The sequence below is a fragment of the Sorghum bicolor genome, chromosome 4 (genome assembly GCF_000003195.3).
Source record: "Sorghum bicolor cultivar BTx623 chromosome 4, Sorghum_bicolor_NCBIv3, whole genome shotgun sequence".
NCBI lineage: Eukaryota > Viridiplantae > Streptophyta > Magnoliopsida > Poales > Poaceae > Sorghum > Sorghum bicolor.
The window spans coordinates 60,194,875-60,216,217 of record NC_012873.2 but is presented as its reverse complement, the minus strand read 5'-3'; the positions used below and the strand labels follow the sequence as shown (position 1 = coordinate 60,216,217).

At 42.2% G+C, this 21,343-nt stretch overlaps 3 protein-coding genes across 4 annotated transcripts; all 3 read left to right on the top strand.

Annotated features, from left to right (window-relative positions):
* LOC8071759 (zinc finger protein CONSTANS-LIKE 9) lies at positions 2,255-7,268 on the top strand. Its single transcript, XM_002454321.2, has 5 exons — positions 2,255-2,575; positions 4,087-4,781; positions 5,253-5,450; positions 5,955-6,259; positions 6,434-7,268. The coding sequence occupies exons 2-5, from the start codon at positions 4,194-4,196 to the stop codon at positions 6,561-6,563; spliced, it is 1,221 nt and encodes a 406-aa protein (XP_002454366.1). The 5' UTR covers positions 2,255-2,575; positions 4,087-4,193; the 3' UTR covers positions 6,564-7,268.
* On the top strand, positions 8,392-12,687 carry LOC8071758 (nucleotide-sugar uncharacterized transporter 2). Of its 2 annotated transcripts, none has more exons than XM_021458700.1 (7): positions 8,392-8,755; positions 10,257-10,408; positions 10,509-10,717; positions 10,811-10,904; positions 11,233-11,399; positions 11,489-11,659; positions 12,064-12,306. In XM_021458700.1, exons 1-7 carry the CDS (start codon positions 8,620-8,622, stop codon positions 12,080-12,082), a joined length of 948 nt encoding a protein of 315 aa, XP_021314375.1. In that variant the 5' UTR covers positions 8,392-8,619; the 3' UTR covers positions 12,083-12,306. The 2 variants fall into 2 exon arrangements, with proteins under 2 accessions (XP_021314375.1, XP_002454365.1); XM_002454320.2 differs by having other exon boundaries at positions 8,401-8,755; positions 12,166-12,687.
* On the top strand, positions 14,113-19,777 carry LOC8071757 (25S rRNA (cytosine-C(5))-methyltransferase nop2). Its single transcript, XM_002454319.2, has 17 exons — positions 14,113-14,523; positions 15,023-15,183; positions 15,270-15,333; positions 15,547-15,680; positions 15,859-15,942; positions 16,172-16,246; positions 16,327-16,398; positions 16,478-16,551; positions 16,745-16,797; positions 16,924-17,033; positions 17,337-17,405; positions 17,489-17,563; positions 18,006-18,098; positions 18,168-18,247; positions 18,325-18,424; positions 18,898-19,379; positions 19,462-19,777. Exons 1-17 carry the CDS (start codon positions 14,214-14,216, stop codon positions 19,502-19,504), a joined length of 2,079 nt encoding a protein of 692 aa, XP_002454364.2. The 5' UTR covers positions 14,113-14,213; the 3' UTR covers positions 19,505-19,777.

The following is a 21,343-nucleotide window of genomic DNA, read 5'->3' as shown; positions in this document are numbered from 1 at the left end:
TTAGTTCGCAAAAATTTTCAAGATTACTTCTCACATCGAATCTTTGGTCACATGTATAGAGCATTAAATAAAAATAAAAATAAAAACTAATTACACAGTTATCTGATATTTGTGAGATGAATTTTTTGAGCCTAGTTACTCCGTGATTGGACAATGTTTTTCAAATAAAAACAAAAGTGTTACAGTAGCCAAAAAAAAAAACCAAAATTTTGGAATAGTCGAAAAACACGAGCAGCCACGGGCGTAGAAAAAAAGCGCAGAGTTCGGTGGCTGTCCATATACAACTGACTGGTCTTCGTCTCGTCGCCAAACATGCCCGGGACGCCATACGAGGCAGCATGCCACCACCCGCGCACATTGTTTTGCCGTCCGTTTCACATCAGCACTCGTGTTCGCGGGTGCGTTGCCGCCTCACGAGATCGAAAGGGCTTGCACGATCGTCTGATCTGCTGCCGCCGGTAGCCCGGTACTGGTCCAGTACTCTTGACTTTGGTTGGGTGCCGTCGGATCCAACGACGATCCACTTTGGTTGGTCGCTGGCCGTGACACGAGCCTCAGCAGCTGTCCGCTGCACTGGGCCCGGACCCGGATAAAGGCCCCCCCCTCGTGTTGATTCCTCCTGGATATGGCTCAGCTCACAGGTCACATGTCATCGGGGGCAGATTTGTAAGCGAAATTGTAGAGTGGGGACTGACGAGACGAGTGGAAAGTCTCACGCTATCCATCCACAGTTCGTTTTTAGGATAGGAAGAATCTTCCACGGTGCCTGCTGAACCGATGCTAGCATCGTCCGTTTTAGCATCTCGCGATGGCACTGCAATATTCACTCGTATTGTTAGGCCTTGTTTAGATGCGAATTTTTTTTATTTCGCTATTGTAGTATTTTTTGTTTCTTTGTGGCAAATATTATTTAATCATAGACTAACTAGGGTTAAAAGATTCATCTCATGATTTACACACAAACTGTGTAATTAGTTTTTGTTTTCGTCTATATTTAATGCTTCATGCATGTGCCATAAGATTTGATGTGACGGGAAATCTTAAAAACTTTTTGGTTTTTGGGGTGAACTAAGGCTTTGTTTAGTTCCAAATTTTTTTTGCAAAATATGAATAGTAACACTTTCGTTTATATTTGACAAATATTGTCCAATCATGAACTAACTAAGCTCAAAAGATTCGTCTCGTCAATTCCGATCAAACTGTACAATTAGTTTTTATTTTCGTCTATATTTAATACTCCATGCATGCGTCTAAAGATTTGATGTGATGAGAAATTTGAAAAATTTTGCAAAATTTTGTGGGAACTAAACAAGGCCTTATTCCACACTTGGGCCTTGTTTAGTTCTGAAATAATTTCGGATTTCGGCACTGTAGCATTTTCGTTTTTATTTGACAAATATTATTCAATTATGGACTAATTAGGCTCAAAAGATTCATCTCGTGATTTACAGTTAAACTGTGTAATTAGTTTTTATTTTCGTCTACATTTAATGCTTCATGCATGTGCTTCGAGATTTGATGTGATAGGAAATCTTGAAAAGTTTTTGTTTTTTTTTAACTAAGGCCTTGTTCAGTTCGCAAAAAAATTTTGTTTCGGCTACTGTAGCACTTTTGTTTGTATGTGACAATTATTGTTTAATTATAGAGTAACTAGGCTCAAAAGATTCGTCTCACAAATTACAAGTAAACTGTACAATTAGTTTTTATTTTTATTTATATTTAATACTTCATACATACGTACAAAGATTCGATGTGATAGAGAATCTTCAAAAATTTTGGAAACCGGCCTGAACAAGGCCTTCATTGCCGGTGGGGAAAAAAAAAGGGAAGAAAAATACGGCACCGCTTCCTTTTTTTCACGTTGTGCGTGTGCGCGCGCGTATCCAGATTCCAGAACCCTATCATGCATGGTCGCCGGCGCCGCCAGACCGCCGTCGCCGGGCGTCGACGCTTGGCGGCCGCCGTGGCACCAACTGTCAGGGAGGGAGAGAGAGGGTCAGAGGGGGCGCCAGAACGGCCCACCGCCACTTGGCGAAAAGCGCAGTGCACGTGGCGCCCGCGGGAGCGGCCCCTTATCCTGTGCGCGCGGGGCAAATGACGGGCCTGCCCCTGAAAAGCGCAAAAAGGGCACCGCGGCAGCGCGGCCTTTTCTCCGCGGGTCCCGCACGGCCGCACCACATAGGCGTCGAGGTGGGCCCCTCCTCTCGCAGCCCGCCCTCATCCCCTTCCCCTTCCCCTTCCCACTTCACCCCTCTCGCGTTCTCCTTCTCCCCCCGGTCTCCAGTCTCCACCTGTTCCGTCCCATTCTCCTCCCCCCGCACCTCGCCTCGCTTATCCCCCCCGACCCGACCCCGACGCCGACCCCTGCTCGACGTGTTGGCAAAACCTCCTCCTAGTCCTCTCGGCTCTCGCAGAAGGAGGTTGTTTTCTCTACCGGAGCGGCAACAGCGAAAGCTTCTCGATCTCTCTCCCTCTCCCCCCGGCAGCCCCGCCGTTGGGTGGTTGGTTCCGCGCCTTGGCCGCGCCTGCGCGGGTCGGATCCGAGCTCTCCGTGGAGAAGCGCCGCCGCGATACGGTGAGCGCTCTTTCTGGTTGTTGTCTGTTTCATCGCGAGCTGTTCGTTCTCTGTATGCTTGGATTCGGATATTCGGTGCCGTCTCCTGTTCGATTTGGATGAGGAGTGTGTTGCTTCTTCGATCGGGTACTGAGTGTTCGATTTCGAGTCCGTTTGCTTAGCCCGCCGGTGTTCCATGGAGTTCGTCGACGTATATGTGTGTCGGACTGACAAGTCTGAACTGTATTTTTTTTCCTTTCCTCTTTGCGGACACTCCACGCTTTAATTCCGTGTTGCGTAGAGCGTACGTGAGTGGTCTTGGTTTGTTTGATTTTGTCCTTGCGCAGGCGGACTCAGTTGCTCAAAACTTGATTACCCCCATCTAATCACCGGAGCACTGTGGCTTTGCTTGTATCTGCAGCCAATTGATCTGGAAAGGTTTTTATCTTTTTTTTTTTTAAAAAAAGTTGCTTTTGCCTACTGACTAGTACTGACTCATGAATAGTGATCGTATATTCGCGCTTTGCTTGTATCTGGCTTTCCTTTCTGTTCTTAGCCGGAACTATTCATTGTCTGTTTTTGAGCGAAATCTGCCGTGTTCATTTGAGTGGCGCCGAAAGTCCGTTGGCTTCCACGCATCGTCGGCATAGGTGAGCAAGCGACAAGATAGAGAGGAAAAAAAAGTGAGGGTTAGTGGTGCTTAACACCTGTAGTTATAACGGAAGTTTGGCAAGTGTCAACTTATGCTGTGCTAGTACACGCTTACCGGCCATGTGCATGGAAACTTTCCATTGGATATGCCAAAATATGAACATGCCACTCAAAAATCAAAATGATAACTAGGGAGTCATTTGCACTAGAGGTCGCTAAAGTTTAGTCGCACTTCATCCTATTTGTCTCTCACGCCTATTTGCTGATATGCTGTGCTAAGCTGGTGTGATAGGACTCTTTGATTTCTTCAAAGCATTGATGCTAATTGCAATAAGCGTTTCTTTTGCCCCAAGTTGACTATTCACTCTATCTTTTTGTGGTACTAAATGCATTATGGTCACTCTATTTGAAGGTCTTTTGAATTTACTCTGCTTACCTTCCCCCTTATGCGTTACAGAGATTATATGCTTGCAACAATAGCATAGTCTCAAATTACAGTTTGTTCTGTTTCTTCCATTTTTTTTACAGTTTGTTCTGGGTGGAAGCTCCCCTAGATTACATTTCTGTATTAACTTCTAGTTAGCCAATGCTCTGGCTAGCAGATCTAGGAAGAATATCTAAACCTCAGAGTTTTCTAGGAAGCGTCCTATGTAGCTAAATCAGGGCGTGGTTCTGTGTTATGCTAAGATTGTCAATAGCTCGTGGCAGGATGTAGTAGATGCATATTTTTGCTGATGTGGAACAGAACAGGTGTCTGTTCGCATGGCCTGGGGAAAAGTTGCCAAGTTTTTCTCAGTACCCAAATTTTGTCTCTATGCGGAACAGTCGAAATAACTATAGGTTTGCTGTATTGTTACTAACTGTTTACTTCTATATGCCAGTATCACGTAGGATTCCACTGGATTCAGCTGCTGAACAGGGCACGGGAAGGTGGAATTGATAGTAGCACTGAACAGCAAGTGGAATTTCTCAAATACTGTCCAGGATCATGGCCTCTCTTTGTGATTTCTGTGGGAAACAAAGGTCAATGATCTACTGCAGATCAGATGCGGCATCATTGTGCTTATCATGCGACCGTAATGTTCATTCAGCTAATGCGCTGTCTCGGCGTCATACAAGGACCCTTCTTTGTGATCGCTGTGGTTCTCAGCCTGCATCAGTCAGATGTCTTGAGGACAATGCATCACTTTGCCAAAACTGTGATTGGAATGGGCATGATGCAGCATCAGGGGCTTCTGGGCATAAAAGGCAGGCTATAAACTGTTACTCAGGGTGCCCATCATCAGCAGAGCTTTCAAGAATCTGGTCATTTATTATGGATATCCCGACTGTACCTGCTGAGCCCAACTGTGAGGATGGATTAAGCATGATGACAATTGATGACAGTGATGTGACTAATCATCATGATGCTTCAGATGATAAAAGACTGTTGGAAATAGCTAACACAACACTCATGAGCGATCCACCTTCAGCAGACAAGCCTAAACCTCTGATAAGCTCTTCTTCCGGAGATGGGTTTGATGTTCTGCCTCTAGCCACAGATCAGCCTGCTGGATCAGTTTCAGTGACACCTAAGGTGCTATATGACTTTCATATTTTCCTCCAAGAGTGTTTCTGAACATTGTGCTTTGGTTTTGCATGTCAAAAGACTTCTTGCTTATGGCATGCAAGTTACTTGCGGAGTATAAACATATAAAATCTTATATGAATATAGCACAATAATAGTCATGTAGTTTGGTTACTGTTTCAGTCTTGCAGCAGCACAATTCATTTACTGTTTATCTTCAGGTAAATAGTACACAAAAATTATTTCTTAGTGATGATCCATTTGTCTCTATTCCCCTGCTGGGCTCTCAGTGCTCTAGTAGCTTCTCTTTACAATGAAAATTCCATTTCTGTAACAAGTTATTAGATACATTTGTGTCAGTGGACAGTTGCAAGTGGCATCGGTCCAGAATTTCAGATCTTGTATCATCGGTCCTTTTTTTTAAGAAAAATACGATCTGTTATCGTTGTATTCTTATCAGATGCTGGTTACATCTCTCAGGTACCTTATGCCAGAGATGACGATAATTTCAATGATGGCATGTATGAAGACTTATGTGTGGATGATGCTGACATGACATTCGAGAACTATGAAGAGCTATTTGGTACCTCTCACATTCGAACAGAGGAACTCTTTGATGACGCTGGAATTGACAGTTACTTTGAAATGAAGGAAACACAACCTTTTGATTTCAACGAGGTGTGTACTTTTCTTGTATACTCTCTGTGATTCTAAATATGTGCCATTTAGGACTTCAACATAGTCTAGAAGGTGGCAATTCGTCAAGGAATTTCTATGAAAATATGGCATTTCAAACAAAGCTAACTAAATGCTATGAAATTAGTTCAGGTAACATTTATCTTACACTGTCGATGCACAAAACTGTCATACCTGGATGGCCAAAGTATATATTTTCATTCATTTGAATTTTTCCTGTGGGGAAGAGAGCTCATGTGCTTACTTCCCCAATCTACTCCTAGTTAGCCAGGGTCAGTTTATTTTCTTACCTCAGTTGTTATTTATGGTTTCTGTTGATTTCACTCATTAAATCTGAGTTCAGGACATTTTGGCATTTAAAGTGTTAAGTTTATTTTCCATCCATAAAATACTCTATTTTTTTAAAACTTAGTGATTACTATTATACACAAATAGGTCAAGTGTTGTTGCTTTACTAAATTTTTGGACATTTTTTTATGTTTGCAGGAGCCCAAAACTATGCAGCTAGAATGTAGCAATGTGGTATCAGCTGATTGTGGGATGTTAAACCCAGGGGCAAGGGCTGATTCCAGCCTTTGTATTCCTGTTAGGCAAGTCAGATCTAGTATATCCCATTCCCTATCTGGTTTGACTGGTGAGAGCAGCGCTGGAGATCACCAAGATTGTGGGGTGTCACCAATGCTCCTCATGGGTGAGCCTCCCTGGCATTCTCCTGGTCCTGAAGGCTCAGTTGCTGGAGGCAGCAGAGATAGCGCTCTCACACGATACAAGGAGAAGAAGAAGAGAAGAAAGTAAGCAATCTAAATGTCTACCTGTAGTTATTCTGCGCTTAACATTCATAGATCGTGGCTATCTTTTTAAAGAAAATGCCTCCCACCTTCTGGGTCTCTTATTTTTAGTTTCAGTTGTGTGTTTCCTTGCAAAATTTGCTAACTGACCTTTCTTTTCATGAATTTGATCTACAGGTTTGACAAGAAGATCAGATATGCCTCTCGCAAGGCTAGGGCAGACGTGAGGAAGAGGGTCAAGGGACGGTTTATAAAGGCCGGCGAAGCATATGACTATGATCCACTAAGCCAAACTAGAAGCTACTGAGCCTTGAATGCGACTGGTTGTTATCGTCCAGTGTCAGCCTAGCAATCTTCAACTGCTCATCTGTTGTAGGTTGCGCTACAGGCAAGATCACTGGAGAGCACAACAATTGCATTGCATGCATCAGAGCCTGCAATTGAAATACAGAAAAAAAAAGGTTAAGAAGAGATACCAAGTGTTGGGATGAATGAAAAAGACAAAAAGAAAGATGCAGACTTGCCGGACTCCATGCGGCGTGGATGGAATGGAACATAAATATTCATTCTTCAGTTCCTCAGCAGATGAGTGATTTGGATGGAGCTTTGCCGTCTGTGCGTTGAACAGATGCAATTGGTGCTCGTCCTCCAGCTCTACCACTGCGTGCAAGGACCTGCGTCGGCTACGGTGTTCGGCAGTGACCAGTGAGCTGCCAGGTTGTACAGTCTTGGTAACAGCCTAACAGGATACACTTATACCTCTTCTGTTTTCGTTCCTGTAATATTATCTGTGAAGCACAATCTTCTCTTGTCAGGAGATTGTTCTTCGGTCGTGTGTATGTTTGTAGATGGATGCAACATTGGTAAAAAGAAGTAGCCGTCATGAATGTAAAGTGTGTTCTTGTTAGATCACATATAGCATTGGAGATGAGTAGGAGGATCACACATATCTGGACACTGAACCTCTGTAACTATTTTGTGCCAGAATAACCTTCCTGTGCTTCGTCATCTACTCATCTGAGATATGATTCTTTGTGCTCCTTCCTTGCGCGCTGCGTCCGCGTCGTGATTAGGTGGGCTAGGCGGGCCGCGCGTGACGCTGAACGCCGCGGGGAACTGGGAGTCGGTGTCTGTGTGTATTTGGGCCGAGCGCATCAATCCAATGTTTTTCGGCCCTGCTGAGTGATGCAGAAAGACAACTGTTTACGAGCCGGCAATCCCTTGTCGGGCGGACTAGACATGGGCCTCTCGCTCTTGTTTGGTTGTTCCCCGTCTTCGCCGTATGGTAATGATCTTTTACCCCGAGAGGACACAAATGTTTACACAAGCATTCAATCGACCATGTCCCTGTGACCTCACAGCTTCAAGATAAACACAAAAACCGTCCAGCGTGCATTCCGGGCCATGAGGCAGTCAGTGATGCTCCTGAACGTCTCTACATCCACATTGAAAAGCCAGGTGAGCGGGGACCTCGTACGCTCATCATCTACTACTACTTGTCGTAGAGACTACTCGACGTCACGCTTTACGACAGCCAGCCGCGATCTCGAGGCATAGGCAGCCCAATTCAATCATACTTCAGGTCTACATCTACACTCCTGTACGCTACGATTTACGACGACACTAAATGCCAGTTACGACAGAGCTACAGGCCCGGTAAGTCATCGTGCACGATGTCTGAATTATGATCATGGGTTCGAAAAGGCTCGAGATTCCTTTCCCTTTTCTCCGGCCAGGGTACGCCCAACTGAATGCATCGCCTGTGCTACGTGCACCCATGCACTATTGGCTACCTACCGAGTATTTGGTGACATCGATCGGTACGTGAATCAGTGCACGTAGTCTTTGTTTTTTTTTAATAAAAGTTTTTTCTTACGTAGTGTTTTTTCCTGGTTTCTGACAATTTGACAGTCATTCTTAATTCTGAAACTAACCTTAGGGATTGACGCCTATGATCAACTCTGATGCAACTATACGGGCACTAACCGCGGTTCCGGCCCCTCGCGAGCGCCAGGTTGATTGCCACTCGCCCCGCCCGTCGTCGCCATCACTCGCCCGCGGGCCGCACCACGGCGGCACAACGGCCCGGCTAAAACGAGGCAGGGCGCGCGCTTAAAATAGCCCGGCACGGCAAGTACCACCCGCCCGCCCGCGCCGCGCAGGCACCACCCGCTCTCTCCTGGCCGGCCTCTCTCCGCCTGGGCTCCTCCGCTCCTGCTTGTGTTTTCACGGTGGTGCCGCGCTGTTGCTGTTCTTGGCGCGTCTGGCTGCGATCGATCCTCGATCCTCCCCCTCCCTTCTCTCGCCAGCTGCGGCGACCGCGACCGCGACCGAGAGGCGGTGGAGGGCAGAGGCTAAGCGGGATGACGAAGCTGCCGTGGTGGCGCGCCGACGCGTCGGAGATGATGGCCGTCACGGCGATGGGCGTCTGGGAGGCCGTGCTCGCCGGCGGCGGCAGGAGATTCATCAAGCGCAAGGACAGCGACGCCGGCGAGACGGGTTCGCATCCCCACCACCCTCCCTGTTTGTTCCTCTTGTTGGTGAACATTTTTCAAAAAAAAAAAAACCTTTCCGCCGCCGGCCGTCTGTTTGGGTTCGATGCGAAAGAAGCGCTCTTCCTTGGCTCTGCGCGGTTGGTGTTCGTGGCGTGCAGTGCAGTGGGTGCCAATTCGGTTTCCCGGTCCTTTTTCTCCGCATTTGAAGAGATCTTTTAGGTCAGTTTGGTGCGATTTTTTTTTTGGTGCGGATAAAAACTGCACCCACTTTTTTGCGTTTGCAGTTACCACCTTCACCCAGTCGTCACCTCCGCTCCTTGTAGCTGCGGCGGCCTCTCGGACGATTCTGGTGCGGAGAAAAAATGGCATGAAAGCCATTTGCTTTTCCCGCGAACGGCAAAGCTGTTGCTTGACACGTTCTGTTTGGATTCTTCGATCTTTTCCAACGCCGGGTTCGTGGGCACTCATCATATAGTTGCTGCTTGTTTTCAGCGACTTTATTTACAGGCAGAAGACGTGATTTTTCCTTTCTTGTTTCCGATTCCGATCCTCCCATTTTGCCATTTCGCATGGTTCAGTAAAGCTTAGGAACTGGGTGTGCACTGCAGCTGTAGGCCTGTAGCTGAGTGTTTTCTTCTTGTCTGTTCCCCCTCAATCCCTCATCGACTCCAGGCTCCAGCATCCTTCTTCCGTGACTCATCACCATCCATGGATGTAGTAATCGACAGGACGATGAAATAGGACGTGCTATAGCTGATTCACATCTCTAGTTTGTCCTTTGCTGCTTCCAGCTTCTGCTGCTACCTGTTCACTAATAATCAGTGCCCTGCTGTTACTGCCCTAAAGTCCGCAACACGATGAATGGTTTCCTGAGAGGAAGGACAGACCAAGGAGAATATAATAATCAATAGGAGTGTTCTGTTGGCATGTGAACTTTTGAATGTGACACACACACACACATGACGCACCTGATGACCTGAATGTAACTGTGACCTCATTGCTTGTTTTGTAATGGTTTGGGGGTAATTCGAAGACCAGTATTTTCACTTGCTTTTAAACCTTACCTATTCAAGGTTTCAAACTAGTATATGCTGGGCCTGCCATTTTGAATGTTCCTGCTATGCTATGCATAAGAAAGCTAGCTCCACATGAGAAGTTAAACTGCAATTTATGAATACGGGACTTTAGAAATCTATAGCTTTCTGTTTATCATTTTTTTCTTTCAATTTCTTCTTTTCTAATACTGTGTAAGTAAAATATTAGTAGAAAAATGTATGATTGAATTGTTAAGGAAAGGATAAATGTTGTAAGGCGAATTGGTTGGAGAAGTGAAGACAACTTTAAGAACATATATGCAATCATATACCATGTTTAATCCTGAGCTGCTTTAACATACAAGTGTGGTGACTAAGCAAGGAGGATGGAAAGTTCTCTCACATGTGTTAGCTGATAAGTGATAATCAAGAAAATTGAGTTCTGCCCCTACGTGCTGTTGAACTTGCCAGGTCGGGCACTGGAGGAGTTGCGAAGCTCCTTGTACAATGAAATGCATAGTTCAGAAGGTGCTAAGCGCCAGCAGCAGCGATTCTGTGGACCAAGTGTTGCACTGACATTCAATTTCGCTGTTGCTGTTGGTATTATCATGGCAAATAAAATGGTATGGCTTGTATACACGATAACCTACGGTTATTCATTGTCCCTATGCATCTCTTTGTTAGAGTTTGAAGTATTTTTATGTGTGATCTATTGTCTTGCAGGTGATGGGGAGTGTTGGATTTAAGTTCCCAATTGCACTCTCATTAATTCATTACGCAGTTGCATTTGTTCTAATGGCCACCCTTAAGACATTATCCTTGTTACCAGTTGCCCCTCCATCGAAATCCACTCCTTTCTCATCTATATTTGCTTTGGGTGCTGTAATGTCCCTGTCCACTGGGCTAGCCAACGTGAGTTTGAAACATAACAGGTAAACCAGATTCCATTTGAATGTTAAGTGATGTGTGCTTACATACATTTTGTAGTATTGCCTTCATATATTCTCAGTATTTTTGCTATTCAGTGTAGGTTTCTATCAAATGGCTAAGATTGCTGTAACCCCAACAATTGTTGTAGCTGAATTCATGCTTTTCCAGAAGAAAGTTTCCTCTCAAAAGGTAGGCTTGCTGCAACAAAATGTGTTTCCACAATGTTTTACTGCATTGAGGCCAACAATTTTATAACATGGTTCTGGAAATAATTCAACTATGAAAAGTAAGCAAAAAAAAAGAAAAGAAAAAGAGAGGAAGTGTACATGCTTTTTTGTCCCTCTACCAGACTACCGCTCACACCATCTGACCATCTGTATGGTGCCTAGTGGTTTGTACCGTGTTTTCCCCTCTTAATGATACACGTGTCAACGGACACGTTCTTGAAAAAAATATGGTGTATTACTTTGTTGGGTCGCTAACTATGATTTTCTGAAATTTCACTTTGACATTACAGGCTATCACACTGGCAGTTGTGTCATTTGGAGTCGCTGTAGCGACTGTTACTGATTTGGAGTTCAACTTTTTCGGTGCTTGTGTCGCATTAGCATGGATTGTTCCTAGTGCCGTTAACAAAATCCTTTGGTCAAGTTTGCAACAGAGTGGAAACTGGACAGCTCTTGCGTATGTTCTGTTTTTTTTTCTTTCTCTGATTCAGGTTATTCATAACTTTATTCCCTTATAATAACTCAGATGATCCATTATTAATCTAGGCTGATGTGGAAGACTACTCCAATTACGATATTTTTCTTATTGACATTGATGCCTTTGCTGGATCCCCCTGGCTTGTTGCTGTTCAATTGGAACATCAGAAACAGCTGCGCTATTATCATTTCTGCATTGTTTGGCTTCCTTCTTCAGTGGTCTGGTGCTTTGGCACTCGGGTAAGATATATCATTGCTTATTTTCATTCAAATTGCCATTTCTGTATCCAAGTTTTGACAAGTCATTACCTGACGAAATGCAATTGCTGATGCACAACATAAAAGTGGGAAAAAAAAATATGCTTGGTTTCTTGTTTGCTCTAAGCAAAATGTACCTACCAGTTTTGGCACCTTGGTTATGTCTCATGAAAAGGATTTGCAATCTTCCATTTATTTTCTTCATTCATACTTCAATAAAAAAGGAATCAGAAGTATCGATTCTAGCTCGTGTTGGTAATTTTTCATGGAAGTGTTTTGGCTTTTACAAAGAGGCGCATTATTTGTGAAAGAAAAGAAGTATAAACTGAAACCAACAACCTGATTCACCATCCAAGGATTAATTAACTTGTAACCTTTTGCATCAGGAGAAAAGAAAATCGATGAGGCAACAAGATCAGGTGGCCATGATGCCATCTAGGTAACATTAGCTATTTAAGTGACTAATAATTCCTTGTGTATTGCTTCAGTGCGACGTCAGCCTTGTCTCATGTTGTGCTGGGCCAATTCAAAACCATCGTCATCATGCTCTCCGGCTACCTGATTTTCGGCTCCGACCCTGGGATCACCAGCGTCTGCGGAGCCGTCGTCGCACTCGGCGGCATGTCCTTCTACACCTACCTGGGTCTGAAGAAAGACTCGGCGACCAGCGGCAAGAAAGCGCCGTCGAGACAGAACTCCTTCATGGCGAGACCTAAGGTTGCTGCAGAAAGTGATGACGTGGATTCAGAGCAAGAAGATACCGTGTAGGTTGCCAGGTTGGGGAAGCTGTCATCTAGGTCACTTAATGCAAGGATCGATCTGAGCTCAGTTAACTTCGGTTTGTTGTAATCTGTCGGTGACCGAATCCATTTTTGTACATAGAAGCCAAAACCTTTGACCTAGAGCAACTCCAAGAGAGTAGCCATTTGTCATGAAAAATCTTATTTTAGGTATTTTTAGAAGAATCACGGCTCCAACAATTATTCTATCATATTTTTTCAAAAAAAAAAGACACCTATTCGCTATTCCGTACTTCACTAGGTAAAAAAATGAAGCCGTGAACGCTTGCCATCAGCCTAGTGGTGTGCTAGCAAATGGTGGGATTAAATGAAATGGAGAAGCGAACCAATCTCAGCATCAGCATGACATTGGAGCTTTAAAAAAAATAGATAACGAGAAATTTAGAAAGGTTGTTGCATTATTCTACTCTTTTGGATGATGTTCTATCTTAGAGCATCTCTGAGAGATCATCAATTCCTAAATTAGTATGAGGAGGAAAAAAAGAAGACATTTCTAAGAGATTTTTTATATTTCTATCTTTTTTTTCTCGGTATTTTTTCTATGACTTGGTCTTATGTTTTGTACTAGGAATCGTGAATTTATTTTTGCATGCGTTTAAGCCTTTCCACCAGTCTCTTGATATTTTCTCACATGGAACTCTTTCATCCTGCTTACTAGACGGACCGAGAAACTCCAGATGCGTGCTCCTAGCCCGCGTGCATATTTGCGCACTCGAGATAAATTTTTATGAGGTTGGAAAAGATGGAGAGCAAAGATGCTAAACTATTAGAGAGAGTTTTTTTTTTATTTTATTTAAAATTAAAGACGAGAAACTGTTGGAGATACTCTTAGAGAATGACTAAATTATGGATTTTAGACTCTTATTTTACATAATCTTTTAGAGTTGCTCTTCCGCAAAAGCTCTCGAGCTCGAAAGAGCCACTATGAAAGATAAATTCATATATTTTTTAGGATTATACAGTAATATAGTAATATACGAGCACCCAACGAAAACTTTTGGTAGTTTGAAATCTAAGCTAAAGTTGGAGTCACATCAAGCGGACTTAGGCCCTGTTTAGTTCCCCATCCAAAAATTTTTCATCCATCCCATCGAATCTTTGGACACATACATGGAACATTAAATGTAGATAAAAAAAATAAACTAATTACACAGTTTGGTTGAAAATCACGAGACGAATCTTTTAAGCCTAGTTAGTCCGTGATTAGCCTTAGGTGCTACAGTAACTCACATGTGCTAATGACAGATTAATTATGCTTAATAGTTTTGTCTTGCAGTTTCCAGACGAGCTATGTAATTTGTTTTTTTTATTAGTTTTTAAAAACCCCTCGCGACATCCTTCCGACATATCCGATGTGACATCCAAAAAATTTTCATCTCCAATCTAGGCCCTTAGCAAAAATGGCTCAGATTATTCAAGAATTGCGCAACTTTTTTTTAGCAACTATAAATAAAAGAAACAAAATAAGTCATAACCATCTGGCGGCCCATAAAATCACTCGGCCGAGCGCACAGCTGATTTGCGTGTTAGCCCATAAAGCTCCTATTTCTCCTGGCTCGGCCCGGCCCAGTTGAAGCATCACTTCAAGGTCGCTCCTGGCCTCCTGGGCAACGCCCAGAGTTAAAAGCGTCTACGGTTTTCTCTTTCTCACCCCTCTCGCGGCTAGGGTTTTAGTTTTTTTTTTCTCCTCTCCCCCCGCCCCCCGCCCCCCATTCGGACTCCACAGCGCGGTCTCCATGGCCAAGAGAAAGCAGCAGCCGCCGCCGCCGGCTCCCACGGCGAAGAAGGGGAGCAAGGTTGTGCCCCCACCGAAGGCTCTGCCGCTCCCAGAGGAGGACTCCGACCTCGACGTCTCCGACGCCGAGGAGCTCTCTTTGTCGGACGCTGAGGCTGACGAGCTCTCGGGCTCGGACGCAGATGCCGACGGAGGCTCGAGCAGCGGCGACGACGTGGAGGAGGAGGAGGAGGATGAGGAGGAGGAAGGTGATGAAAGCGACGATGAACCCCTTGCGGACGACTTCCTCGCTGGTAGCGACGAAGGAAGCGGTAATTAGCTCTGATCACTAGGCTACCAGATATGTATTGATTTGAATTGGCTCAATTGCTCCAGCAGTTTCAGTTTTCCCCAAGCCATTATTTCGTACTAGAATTCATTCATGTGAGCTGGCATGTACATACGATTTTGTTTTTTTATACAAGTGTAGTGCTGGAATTTGCACCTTGCTTATCTCTGCATTGGCTCAATTGCTCCAGCAGTTTCAGTTTTCCCCAAGCCATTATTTCGTACTAGAATTCATTCATGTGAGCTGGCATGTACATATGATTTTGTTTTTTTATACAAGTGTAGTGCTGGAATTTGCACCTTGCTTATCTCTGCATTGGCTCAATTGCTCCAGCAGTTTCAGTTTTCCCCAAGCCATTATTTCGTACTAGAATTCATTCATGTGAGCTGGCATGTACATACGATTTTGTTTTTTTATACAAGTGTAGTGCTGGAATTTGCACCTTGCTTATCTCTGCTGAATGCAATGTGCTGGGTTTGCAGATGGTGGTGACTCTGGACTGGAGTCAGATGAGTCTGATGACCTCGAGGCAAAGTCACGAGCAATTGATGAGCAGAAACTCAAGGCGGAAGAAGATGCAGAGAAGGAACTTCAAATCAACATAAGATCAGAATCTGACGAGTTCAGATTACCCACGGCAGAGGTTCCTTGTCTGCCTTTAGTTCCTATTCTCTCTCTGTTCAGTGTTAGTTGCCTTGATGACTTATTCCATAGCATAACTTGCTGCAGGAGCTGGAGGAAGAGGCACACAGACCACCTAACCTACCAAATCTCAAAAGGAGGATATCAGAAAGTACGTTCATCTGATAATACCATTCCTATTTGCCATATGTCATGGCTTTCTACCATTTATTACCACCCTTCCCCTATCGGATTTGTAAAATCCAGGTTATATTGTGCTATTATATTATGAGCACTGAGCAGATATTTTGCATTCTTCATGGAAAACAATCTGTTGACCTTTCTGACTGTTTTCATATATACTGATACTGATTTTCTTATCCAGTTGTTCGAGTGCTCTCAAACTTCAGCAAGCTGAGGCAGAAAGATGTTCCGCGAAAAGATTATATCAATCAACTGAAAACTGACATCATGTCATACTATGGATATAATGATTTTCTCGTTGAAGCATTAATTGAGGTCAGCTGTTCATTTTATGCATCAACTGTTGGATATAGTTTTAACTTTGTTTTATATAGCTGAGGCAGATAGATGTTCCGACTGAATAAGATAGTAGGTGCAATTTGTGTGTTTGACATGCTTGCTCAGAAATTGAGCACGGATAGTAGATAACATACTTCATGTTGTAACTGTGCAGATGTTCCCAGCTGTTGAGCTTGTTGAGTTACTGGAAGCCTTTGAGAAAAGACCGCCTGAGTGCTTGCGGACAAATACACTAAAGGTATACTGCCTGTGGTCAATCTGAAAGTGTATGAGTGGTATCAGTACCACACAGTCATTTCGTTTACTGTTTGTTGTCAATTTGGTTCATATCTGCATAGACTCTGCTCTTCTCAATAACTTTATCTACCTTATTTATTTAGTTACTTGGCAGCTTACCATAACTTGCTTGGATCAAAAGGCTTTGTTGTTATTGCATTTAAGTTATTGGTGAATTTTGCACTTTGCAGACCCGGAGGAGGGATCTTGCTGCTGCTCTTATACCAAGAGGATTTAATTTGGACCCAATAGGCAAATGGTCAAAGGTATGCTTGAATTATCATTTCCCATACATGGTAAACCACAGGAAACTTACACCCCCTCGCCTCCCTGTTGAAAATGGCAGGTAGGATTAGTTGTCTATGACTCAACCATTTCAGCTGGTGCTACTACTGAATATATGGCTGGACATTACATGGTATCCTCTCTCTACCTTTTCATTATGTTGAACCATTTTGTTTTTCTGTCCATTATTTTGACTAATAATATGGTTACAGAAACAAGGTGCAAGTTCTTTCTTACCAGTGATGGCACTTGCTCCACAGGAGAAGGAGCGAATTGTTGATATGGCGTAAGTTGTTTCCTTTTCCTTGGCAGGAGTTAATTTCTATTATGATTTGAGGTAGTCCTTCTCATGCTACAATATTAAGATATTATTTACTTGTTTCAGAATTTTGATGTTAAGCTTCAATTGATTTGTTCATTAGGGCTATCCTGTCATATGCAATGACCAATATTAGAATTGATTATTTTCTTGTTTACAGTGCTGCTCCAGGCGGTAAGACTACGTACATTGGCGCCCTTATGAAGAATACTGGTTAGTTCATTGAACTTGACTTGAGTACTGTGATCCCTCTAATAGAGTAATTTGTCTATTTATTTTTGTTGTGTACCATCATTGAATTAAATAAAGATGTTGGTTTCTTCATTTGCGATAATACAGGAATCATCTATGCAAATGAGTTCAATGAGAAAAGGTTGCATGGACTTTTGGGAAACATCCATCGCATGGGCGTGACAAATACCATAGTTAGTAACTATGATGGTAAAGAGGTAGGAAGATAACATGCATACTATCCTTAGGTGCTTAAAGGCTAAAGCCTTCCTATTGGTATTGATTGGGCCAAAATAGTGCAGTCTGATAACTTGGTGTCATTGTTTGTCGGACTTTGTCAAGTGTGCTGTAACCAAGATAGGCAGACCTTGAACCAAGGTTATAATCTGTTGTTAATCACTTCTGTTTATATGGGGAAGCATAACTTACAAATTACAATTTCATGATTTCTCTCATTTAAGCTTGAGCACATTATGTTCCCAGTAGAAATGTTTTTCCATGACACATCGTTGTTATTTCAGCTACCCAAAGTTCTCGGCATGAATTCGGTTGACAGAGTATTGCTGGATGCTCCTTGCACAGGAACTGGGGTTAGTATAATCAAATTTATATAAGCTGCTTGACTATTATGTTTCTCTTGGTATTGCTTGAACATAGGACTTTTCTTTCGCAGACCATCTGGAAGGATCTACAAATCAAAACATCAAAGGACATTGAAGATATCAGGAACTGTGCCTTTGTCCAAAAGGTTTATTTCTTTTACTCTATGAAATCTTGTTTGAAGCGATTACTGCCTGTAATTTAACAAAATTGAGTTTATGTCATGTATATATCATTTGGTACCATATTCTCCATCTTCTGAGTTTTAATTTAACCTGATGCCACAATGCGACTCAAGCACAAGGCACCAACTTTCCAATTCATCCACTTTATTGTGAGTCGATGCTATCGTTCTGTGCTTTGTCTCCCCTCTAGTCCTGGTTCTCTAAATAGAGCCAAATAACCCTGGTGGCTAGCAAGTAGCACCCACTAGCCACTGACCACCGCCCAGCAGCATAAACTAGCGCGTGTTATTCCACCTTTCTAAATGGCCTAGGAGGTGTTAAGTTTTATGGTATTAAATTATAAGTCACTTTGATCGTCCCTGCTTGTTACTGTACTATTTAGTAATAAATTGACTTGTTTTGCAGCAATTGCTGCTAGCTGCTATTGATTTGGTTGATGCCAACTCCAAAACTGGTGGTTACATTGTTTACTCAACTTGTTCGATAATGATCCCAGAGGTATGTAAAGTTTTCTTGTTTGGTCAAAGCTGATTCCACCTGTGTTTCTGAATAACCCTACTCTTGCAGAACGAGGCAGTAATTGACTATGCACTTAAAAAGAGAAACGTGAAGCTTGTGCCTTGTGGGTTGGATTTTGGGCGTCCAGGGTATGATGGCAATCTTACTTTGCACGAGCCAAGGAATGCTTGGTTGTTTTCTTATGTTTCTTGTGTATATATTTCAGATTCATCCGGTACCGGGAGCATCGGTTTCATACTTCTTTAGAAAAAACAAGAAGATTTTATCCTCATGTCAATAACATGGATGGATTTTTTGTAGCTAAGGTACTTTCCATTTGACTGGTTTCCAGTTCAAGGCATAGTAATTTTGAAGGACAAATCATAGTATTTTTTACTCATAAAGTTGCATGTTGACCCCTTGAAGGTTTGGTTATATCTATGTTGGCAAATATTTCAATTGGGCACTTGCATGTTGGATTGGTTATACTGCATTGAATCTCAAGTCTCTTACATGGACTCTAATTGTAACATTTGGTCCAAAATAATTGACATCCTAGAAATGAATGCATGCAGTCAGTTTTTAAAGTTTGACTGTTAGTGTACTGGAAGTATTTATTAATTTTTACATGAAGATTAGTATCGAGCATCACAAAAATATATAATTTAATTTCATTAATGTATACTTTTTTAAGAGTAATTTGAAAATTTTACATAGGTGAGACCCTAACAAAACACACAGAAGGCAGTATTGTAGTGTATCTAATGACATGCCATGCTTTTTATGCTATTTCATACAGCTGAAAAAGTTGAGCAATACAATCCCGGTGACATCTGAGCCGTCTAAAGCGTCTGAAGAAGCAGCTGAGAAGGCTGATGGCGAAGATGAGAAAGCTATTTCTAATGAACAAGAGACAGCTGTTCCTGGTGAAGACGAGAAAACTGTTCAGATGAAAAATCAGAAAAAGGCCAAGGTGACTAATAAAAGAACAAGTGTCACCAAAGATACTGGAGGCCATAAACATGAATCTAATAGGCCAGGAAAGCATCTCAAGAAAAATAAGGATAAGGATACCAAGGAAATTGATGGCCCTGAAAGCACTGAAACAAATGGAGACAGGAAAGAGGAGCATCGTGAACAAACCAAGCAAAGAAGCCACAAAAGGAAGTTTGCCTCTAATAATTCCAAAAAAGCTGGCCCTGAGAGCAATTTGGGTGTCAAAGAGAAGAGACAGGTCAGTGACAAGAAGCCAAAAAGGAAATTCAAGCTGAGGCGAGAATGGTAAGAATATTTGACATTTTCACTTCCTATCAGTATTTGTGTCATCTTATAGTTTTCTCATGAGTTGGTATTTTGCTAACAGGGAAGCTGAAAAGAAAAAAGATGCCAAGAGGAGGAAGATATGAAGTGAGTATTCAGATGTCCACAAACCCCAATGAAATTTGATGCGCTGTACAAGGGCAACAGAAAATTTTGAGCAATCATGAGGTTGCAGCCAGGGAAAATTTTTGATGTATGAAATAGCGATTGTATTTTTGATTCGATGTACGTGTAGGCATCTCAAGTTTTATCTTTAACGAGTGACATCTGGCAGAGAAACTGAAGCAAATTATCTTGATGAATGCTATGTGAATTCTGCTGCTTGAATATGTCATATAAAGCGGAAAATTTGGTTTCTACTGCTTATCTTCCCAAAAAAATTATGCTGATGTTTCTGTTTAACAAAAAACCATATCTGAGAGATGCTGGTTGGCAGAACCTCTGCCTCTGGCTTTTAAATACTGTGAGTTCTGAATAGTTTTATGTGCCTTGTGTCTGGAGTTTGGGGACGAGGTGAGATCAGACAGTGTCGTTCCGGTTTTCTCGGTTCTATTTTTGTTGAATAATATGGTGACATGTCTACGGGTTGGGAGAACTTGTGACTCACTTTTCTAGGATCTATTTCTTTTAGTTGATCAATGTTTAGTGATTGATAGGAGTGATAAGTGGGGAGAATGTTGAATATACGACCATTGTGTTCGATAGGAGGGATGGAGGTGGACAGAATACATGGTTTTTTTTTTCAGTAGTTATATATTGTTAGCGTGGGGCTTGTACGTCAGCCTCTTTTCTCTAATGATGATCTAATCTTTTTTACGGCAGCAGATCTACTCTCTTCGTTCAAAAACACAATTCTCGCTTGAATTTTAAGTTTAATCAAAACTGTATAGAAAATTACAAAACTTTATAATACTGAATAAGTATCATTTGATTTATTATGGAACATATTTTTTGTAGTAAATATAATTGGAGATATAAATGTTAATATTTTTAAAAACTTGGTTAAATTTTAAAAAAACTGACTTATCTAAAACTTAGAATTACATTCTTTTTTGGCATTATCATTTCTGGGAGCAGGCAAGCTCCCTCGACTTTGGTTGGCACGAGTGTACCCTCTGCTTAAGCTCTAGTCTTGTGCGGCTTGTCCCGCAGATGTCCCTGCACATCCGAAAGGCATTCCTAAACCAGAAACTAGTTGGTTTCTATAGCATAAATAACAAAAATACTAATGTGAAGTTGCAGCTAATGAAGCGAGAGACTGAATTTTTTTTATATAAAAAAACTATGTCCACATGGGAACCAATATACCAAGACATGTGATTGGTAAGATGTGATTGGTAGACGATATAAGTTACTAGGAATACGGTTTCTATGTGTAGCAGATACTTGATTTTGTAAGTATAGAAACCATCTCATAGTTTCTGGGTAAACTAATATACGAAGATATGAGACAGCTAGATGATATGAGACTGGAATGTGGTTTCTATGGGTGGTATCTAATTGAGTCGATAAGTATAGAAATCATAAAATAGTTTCTGGATTGGGTCTGCTCTAAGTGACAAGGTTTTGTCTTCCTTAGATTGAGATCTGAGACTATTATTTCTATTTAATAAAATCCATTTTTATTGATATTGGTTTTATGTAGACCCTTATATGTTCATAAAATCCAAACATGCATATTTTTTTCTTTTTTCCAATTGTTCTCGTAATTTCGTTCTAAGCTTTTTCGATGAGTGTGGGGCTCCTTTTAACACTGATGCATAGTGGAATATAACTAAGGATAGCATGCACATTGTTACGAGAAGTTCTTAGAAACAAATTGTTGCATGTATGAGTTAGAACTATAGGCTATTGTATGGATTTTCTTATAAAAATTGACCAAGGCAACGAAAGAATTCAATTTAAAAACTAAGCACGTGTTTGGA